Source organism: Quercus suber, unplaced genomic scaffold (assembly GCF_002906115.3).
Source record: "Quercus suber isolate HL8 unplaced genomic scaffold, Cork oak 2.0 scaffold_295, whole genome shotgun sequence".
Lineage (NCBI taxonomy): Eukaryota > Viridiplantae > Streptophyta > Magnoliopsida > Fagales > Fagaceae > Quercus > Quercus suber.
Window position 1 is genome coordinate 326,667 of NW_027069751.1, and position 8,416 is coordinate 335,082.

The 8,416-nt window shown below is 36.7% G+C and overlaps 1 protein-coding gene and 1 long non-coding RNA gene across 2 annotated transcripts; one reads left to right on the plus strand and one right to left on the minus strand.

Moving 5' to 3' along the window:
- Positions 1-966: 966 nt before the first annotated feature.
- Positions 967-1,788, minus strand: LOC111986233 (uncharacterized). The gene has a single exon (XM_024017867.1). It carries the CDS (start codon positions 1,786-1,788, stop codon positions 967-969), a length of 822 nt encoding a protein of 273 aa, XP_023873635.1.
- A 1,875-nt stretch (positions 1,789-3,663) lies between these two features.
- Positions 3,664-4,970, plus strand: LOC136071232 (uncharacterized). The gene is made up of 3 exons (XR_010632527.1): positions 3,664-3,691; positions 3,874-4,012; positions 4,312-4,970. It is a non-coding gene; the product is annotated as an uncharacterized LOC136071232 (long non-coding RNA).
- Positions 4,971-8,416: the final 3,446 nt, after the last annotated feature.

Consider the following 8,416-nt stretch of genomic DNA (forward strand, 5'->3'; position numbering starts at 1 on the left):
GTATACTTCTCGAATGAAACCGGCCTCTAATAGCTTCCTGACCTCTTTTGTGATCACTTTATCTCGCTCCTGAGTGAAAACTCGCTTTTTTTGTCGTATAGGCGGGGATGCGGGGTTCACGTTCAACCTGTGAACCATGACTGAAGGATCAATCTCGGGCATGTTCTAGTGGCTCCACGCGAACATGTCTTGATTTTCCTTGAGAAATGCTATGAGGGCTTGACGTATTGGCCGGCTGGCCAACATCCCTATCCTGGTTGTTCATTCAGGCCTTTCTTCGTCTAATGCTACTTCCTCCAATTCTTCAACTGGCTCTACTATGGTCCGTTATTCTTCAATACACATGGTCTGCTGGTGATCCCCATCTCCAATATGGCACTTAGCATTCACGCATGGCCACCTGATCTCCCCATAACTCGCCAACCCCATAATCTATAGGGAATTTGATCATTAGGTGGTATGTTAATGTCGCTGCTTTCCACGAGTTGAAGGTGGGTTGTTCGATGATAGCATTGTAAGTGGACGATCAGTTGACCATGAGAAATGTCACATCCTTAGTAATCTGCTGAGGATAGTCGCCAACCGTCACCGAAATCGTGACCGAGCCCAATGGGAATACTCTCGTTCCTCCAAAGCCTATCAGCGGGGAGTTCATCGGTACCAATCTGTTTTTGTCGATTCCCATTTGCTGGAATGCCTGGTAATATAGGATGTCTGCCGAGTTGCCATTATCAATCAACACCCGATGAACATTGTAGTTCCCCACATGTATGCTGACAATAAGCACGTTGTCATGTGGATGATGAAGGCGCCGTGCATCTGCTTCTAAGAACTCAATAGTGGGGCATTCCCTCCGTGTTGTCTTCAGTATAAAGCCCGTCAGCTGGACGTTGTTGATCGACCTAAGGTAGGTCTTTCGAGCCTTTTTGGACGAGCCAGCAGTTGTCGTTCCCCCTACAATCATCCTTATGTCTCCAATGGGGGGGGTCTTTGGTATTCATTATCCCGTTGGGGGGCCCGCTCCCGGGGAGTTGGATCCACTCTTTCCTTGCTGACGAACTTTTGCAATTTTCCTTGTCTGATAAGGGCCTCAATCTGTTGTTTTAAGTCGTAGCAATTGGCTGTGTCATGACTGTGGTCTCGATGAAAATGGTAGTACTTGTCTCTTAATCGCTTACTTGGATCACTCTTTAGCTTTCCTGGAAATGTTAGAGCTTCCTCATCCTTGATTTGCATTAGGACCTGGTTTATTGGGGCATTCAATGGAGTGAATATTGTGAACCTTCTTCTTGGGGGCTTAGGGCGCCTTTCGTCCCTTTTATCTCCAGTTTTGGATTTCTTCCATTTTGGGTCCTGCCGCGTGTCTTCCTGTCGCTCTCTCTTTCTAGGCTTTTCGTCTCGGGCTAGTAGAGCGTCTTCCGCATTCATGTACTTGGTGGCCCTGTAGAGTACTTCGGACATGGTCTTTGGGTCATTCTTGTATAAGGAGAACAAAAATTTACCCTTTCGCAACCCATTCGTGAAGGCCGCTACCAGTATCTTGTCGTCCGCTTCATCGATCGAAAGTGCTTCCTTATTGAAGCGAGTTATGTAGGATCTTAGCGTCTCATCCTCTCGTTGCCTGATGCTCATCAAGTATGCCGTGAACTTCTTGTACCTATGTCCCCTGATAAAGTGTGAGGTGAACTGGGCACTTAGCTCCTTGAAGGTGTTGATGGAGTTCGGTGTCAATTGGTTGAACCAAATCCTTGCGGCTCCTTTCAGCATTGTGGGGAACGCCCTGCACATTATCTTATCCGCGACCCCTTGAAGGTGCATCAAGGTTTTGAATGTCTCCAGGTGGTCAAGAGGGTCCTTTACTCCGTCATAATTGTTCAGTTGCTCTGCTCCGATTATCGTCGTTGTTCTTCATCACAATTTTCAAGTTACTGTTCTCCATTACCCTTCTCTAAATTTATGATATTGATTAGCATGTTAGTTTACATGACTGATTGAACTCAAATTATTAGAACATATCTTGACTGAGGGATTTATTGTTTCTGCTGCTGTTTCTTTACGGGGTTGTGAAGTTTAAAAGAAAATTTCAGATAGATGGGGTTGATCAAAGCCATTTGGATTGGATGGGATTAGTTTTTTCTTGTTGAATAGTAGATGGGTTTTAAGAAATTTTCAGGTAGATCTTACTCTGGGATTAGATTTTTACCGTCATTTATTTTTTGTATTAGAGAATTTTCTGATTTGAAACAATCTCTGGGTACGGTTGGTTCCATGCAAAACATTTGAAGATTGATTGTTACGTTTATGTATTACTCAACGCTAGAAGATGCTTGATGTTGTTTGCTTTTAGCTGTTAGTGTATTAGAGACATATCAATATATGGGGATATATATTAGAGACATAAAATGATGTTGTGAAAACAAATATTATGTTTTTTGGTTTAATTTGAATTTTTGCTTCTTCAGGAAAGACCTCATTTTTCACCTAGTATGACAACGAATGTAGGTGTCTCGCGAAATAGACCTTCAATGATTGGTGTATTGAAAGATGCTTGTCTGTCAAGAACAGTTCCTATTCGCAAGACAACAAAAGAAGACCTGATACCAATTAGGTCAATGAAAAAATAACATTTATTCTCAATCAACAGCAGCTCCCGGTCTTCATGTAACTTCTCTGTCTTCATGTAAATTCTTTGTTATATATTTTGGAATGTTAGATGTAATCATAGCCATACTTGATATCAGAATAAAAGTATTATTTTCACAAGAATATAATGTCATAATAAGATTTGTGAAAATGGCCGTTCAAACTTGTGCATTAACTAAATGAACTAAGTTTGAAGTTTGATCAGCTAAATAACCAAGTTTGAATAAAAGTAAACTTGACTCAATATATTTGTGATCCTTAAACCTAATATTTTCAGTATTTAATTATGTAAATTTATAGCAAATTTGTCAAAAGATGCATAATTATTTTCATATTTTGGAACAATGAAGGTTAATATGTTAGCCAAATTTAGAACTAAGTACTAGCTTTTTTTATGGGGAAAAAAGTATTGGTGGATCCCATCAAGTTGATCTTATTTGTTGGGTTGTACAGCTTGCAGATCTCCAAATGAAAAGCCTTTTACATCACAGTTACATTGGAGTTACGGGAAACATCAATGTCTATAATCCTGAAGTTGAGGAGGGAAGCACCAGCTATGCCGAAATGTATGTCATGAATGGCACAGGCAATAATTTGAATTCTATCACAACGGGATGAATGGTAATTTAAATTTATACTTATTTTTGTTGATATTTGCACCTTAATCTTTGATGATTTATCTAGGTCCAATTTTGAATTTGCAATAAACGGTTGGCATTTTTAACGAAGAAAAAGGGGGTCGTTATTCTTTGGTGAATAAGATGTCATTTATATTTAGGGAACAATTGTTTTACCATTGATTAGGTTATTATGAACAAACAATTAATTTTGTTATTGGATAAAAAAATTTCAAGCTCTAATATCCATGGGAACAGAATGAGTGAATGTATTAGTAAAGAAATGGTTATCAGAAGATTGATAATCAAATACAAATGGAACAACGTAATCAGATTTTTCAAAAGAATAATGTGTGTACTTCTTGATTTAAACAGGTTTCTCCAAGTCTATACAAGGTACGGGGTATTCTTATTTCTCTACATATTGGACAGTAAGTTTCTATACTTTCATTTGCACACATTTATAATTTATTATATAACTTTTTGCTTGTATATATATGTTTCTTGTTTCCTAGTGTTTCAATCCATTGAATTTTTAGATACTATAAGTTCTTTTGAAAATTATACGTGGCATTACTTGTTGGGATACTAACAATGCCTTTGAAAATTACAGACTGGTGGTGCTCAGGCTGCTTCAACATTGGTTGCCCAGGTTTTGCGCAAGTTGACGAAAGAGTTTATCTGGGTCACATATAAGTGATGTATCCATTCCTAACGGTCCTCAATTTGAGATAGCAGTCTCTATTTTAAAGGTAAATCTATCATAAATTATAATTGCATATTATTTTATTTTGTAATATTATCTTTCTATGTATATTAAGGGTGCACTTGTATGAACTGTTAGAAAACAGTATTTTGAGTTTAAAATGAGCGTTTATAAAAAATTTATGAGGAGTTGTGGTTGCAAAACATAGTTTTGGGTTTTAAAAACGTTCTTTTAATCTTCCAAAATGCCTAACTAAATATACCCTAAATTTTGAAACAAAGTTTGAAAAAGTTTCTTAGAGTTTTGTGACTTTGATCATATACTCTTGCTCATTTATTTAACCAGAGGAAGATGGCAATTGGTGGGTAACAGAAGATGGTACTAATATTGGATATTTTCGAGCAGCGATATTTAATAATTTTGCTGACTTGAAACTGTTGTTTGGGGAGGGGCTGCTGTTAGTGCCCCAAATGGAATTAGCCCACCCATGGGATCTGGAATATTCCAGATTACAATTATAAACATACGAGTCAATTTAGATTGATCCAATATGTAAATGGTTCTACTGTGCTAGATGGACCTCATGAATATAGCTATGATACAATCATTGATAGCCCTGATTGCTATCTCATAGATTTTCATGGATATATGGGTTTGTTCAAGGGATACACCTTCGGGTTTGGTGGACCTGGTGGAGAATTGGCTTTTAAAATATCTTGTACCATGAATCCTAGCTAAATCCTATGTTGATGTTTCTTTTTCTTGTGTATAAAGAGGGTAAACGTAATTCCTCTGCCCATCTATTGGACGGGGCTAGTTCTCAGCTCTTCCCTATTGCCTAGTGTTGTTATGGTTGGGGATCGAGATGGCCCTAGGCCCAATTCTTTTGATTGTAATCTTCTTCTTTTCAATCAATAAAGTACTTATTCTGCACCCAAAAAAATGTCTTGCAGAAATATATAAATTTGAAAGTTACTCCTTCGGCTATGACCATTCATGTCAATGACCCTGATTTGTCCTCCCATGCTTAATATTATTGAATTTGATTGTGTTTTTGTGTTTCGTTGTTCTCATACCCAACCAAATCTTTTAAGTTTCCCTCAAGTACAATCTTACTTCTACAAATAGCATCTTGTTGATATGCGTTCACTTTGTTATTATCAATAACAATGCATTCGAGCGTATTAGCAAAAAAAAAAAGCATACAAACAATGTTTGAGATAACAGCAACCGAGCAAATTCTAATCATTATTGTGGCTTATTAATTAGAAGGAAAAAAAAAAAACCAATTAAATTATGTTTTTTTTTTTTTGATAAGTAACAAAATTTTTTTTCTTTTTGATAAGTAACAAAAATTTTATTTAAAAAAAAAAAAAAACAGCCAACCCGAGTACATTGGGAATGTATTATGGGGCACAAATCAAGAACCAATATTACAATGATCAAGTAAAACGGTAAGAAAAGAACAAGAAAGATGACAAAAGACCACACTCCAATCAAGGAGAGTGTGACCAAAAAAAAAAAAAAAAACTTAATTTCTAGCATAGAGTGTTCACATCCCTCAAAACTTCTAGCATTTCTTTCATGCCAAATGCATCATATCAAGCAATGAGGCATAAGTCTCCACAAATCTATGTTTTGATGTCGTCCAAACATACGCTGCCAAGACTCAAACAATTCAATAACCTTGTGAGGCATAACCAAATGGATTCCAAACAAACAGAACACCAACGACCACAACTCACAAGCTATGGGGCAGTGCAGAAGAAGATGATCCACTGACTCCCCACAACTCTTACACATATAGCACCAATCAAGAACTAGCACACGTCTTTTGCGAATGTTATATGTTGTTAAAATCTTACCTAAGAAGCAGACATGAAAAGAAAGCTACCCTTAGAGGAACGTCCGATTGCCATATCATTTTCCAAGGGAAGGATAAGAGAGTAGGAGGACAGAAAGAAAAATAGAATCCTTTAACCTCAAAACCTCTACTCCTTGTTGACTTCCAACACCCTATCAGGACCCAACCCTTGTACCATCGAAGAGTATACCATATCTATAAACAGATCAAAGGATTCTTGTTCCCAATTTTGTGTGGACGATGAAATTTAGCATCCCAATGAATCCTCCCACTAGACCAACACATAAACTCCGCTACTGAAGAATCCTTTGTCGTACGAATACAATAAAGTTCTGGAAAAGCCTCCTGGAGAGTACGATCTCTACACCACACATGCTTCCAAAATTGATTTTTTTTTTTTTTTTTTTTGGGATCAAATTATGGTTTTAAAAATAAAGCCATTGAAATAACTAGAAAGAGGAAGGGTTCATGGTTGTGGTGTTTTGGGCATGAGGTGACAAATGTTAAAAAGTTATCTCATCTATTTTAACACATCACTTTGCAATTACAATACACCCTATATAACATATTCTATTCTTTTACTACTTTATTTAAATATTTTTTTATTCTTTCTTTCTTCATTTTTAGTACTTTTTTTATTATTTCTTTTTGGTTCCCAAATCCTAACATCACACAAGAGAGAGCAAATTTGAGTAATGCCCAACCAGTCAACATAAATGACAGAAGAGAGAAAAAGTATGAATAAAAAAATTTAAAATATTAATAGCATACTGCCTTGTACAATGTTGTTGTTTTTGTAGGCATTTGACATATTTCATAAAAAGGTGATTGTTTGTGTTTGGTAAGATAAATTGTTTCTGTAGGCATTTGACAAATCTCATAAAAATGTGATTTTTTGTGTTTGGTGTGATAAGTGCTAGCACACCTGATTCTAGTACCCTGGAGTGGGTTGGGACACTGCATGTGACTTTTGAGGTAGGTAATGCTGTGGTGTAAGGATTTGGTATGATCTGTGCTGTGGTCATCTTCCTCTGAAGGATGTGTATCCTGATTTGTTAGCCAACTCAGTTGATAGGGAAGCCTCAGATTTTGATTTGGATTATCAGAGAGAGGGGGAGGTTTTGAGCTGGAATGTAAGCTTTCACAGGGATTTTCATGATTGGGAGGTGGAGTCTTTGATTTCCTTTTTAAACCATATTTATTCTAAGGTGCCTAAGGGGGAGGGGGTGATAGGATGAGATGGTGTTTGGCTGGTAGTGGCAAATTTGATGTTCATTCTTTCTACAAGGCGATCCGGGGCACTAATGGTAATCATTTCCCTTGGAAGTGTATTTGGTGTGTCAAGGCCCCAAAGAGAGTGTCTTTCTTCTTGTGGATAGCTGCTTGGGGTAAAATTCTTACTATTGACTTTTCATTAAACATCATTACTTATCAAAAAAAAACTTGGCTTAACAGACTCGTTCGGACCTTAACAACCTCAATTGTCTGGGCTTGATTTGGTTAAGAGGTTAATGACTTGGGTCAGCTCAAGTATACTCAACTTGATAGGCTTATTGGTAGTTAGTACTCTATGCGCCTCATGTATTGAAGTTTTATTTGGCTAGAATTTTATACCAGAGCATTATTGGGATAAATTACTAACACAATTAATTGTTAATTGGAGCTTGCTAAATTTTCAAACCTAGCTTAAGCACCTAATGCTTTACTTTCCTTAGCTTTATATAATAGGCCTTTCCTTCTGGCTTCTTTGTTGCCAAAAGGATATAAAAAAAGACATAAAGAAAGATAAATATACAAATTCAGATGGTGTTTAGAACATAGTCGCTGGTAGCAAGTGAACTACAATCTATTGCTATACTATTCAAATTATCTAAATGGTACCTGCTGAAAAGTTTTCAATATTACTAAATTGCAAAAATTAGGGCAGTAAGAAAGGGCTTTCTGTTCCACTTGCTTCCTGAAATTTTATTTTCAACTTCACATTAATACTGAAGATCAAGCTAGACAATGACAGTTCTACTGTGTACATCTTTGTGTTTGATTTTTGCATAAAGTAGTTTTTTAGTATAAACTTTTCTTACTTATCAAAAAAAAAAAAAAAATCAAAGGAAAAGGGTCCTCTCCATTTGCTTTGAATGGAAAAATTGGAAATGTTCCATTTTATTACATCACAAATCTATAGGTGAATAATGTGTCATGTCATTTAAAGCAGTTTTCATTCCTTATTTAGTGAAATGAGAATTTTAAATGAAGTGGTATCATGTACACTTTAAATTCATTAAAAAATTAAAAAATTTCACCATGAAATGGCCTGTCAGCCCTGTCCATTGCAAAGAAAATGGAGATGATCCTGACCTAATATCTCTTTTGATACATTTTTAAGTGTGAGTTGGGGAATTCAACCTTGGACATTTCCATTGGAACCATCGAACTTTAAGAAAGTGTGGGGATCTATGAGTGGTAGCTTGGGCTTGGGGTTGCTGATTGGGAAAGAGCTTGTGTGCGTGTGTGTGTGTGTGTGTGTGTGTGTGGGTTTAATGTATGATTTGCTCCTTCCTTTTGGGTATCATGTACACTTAGTTAACA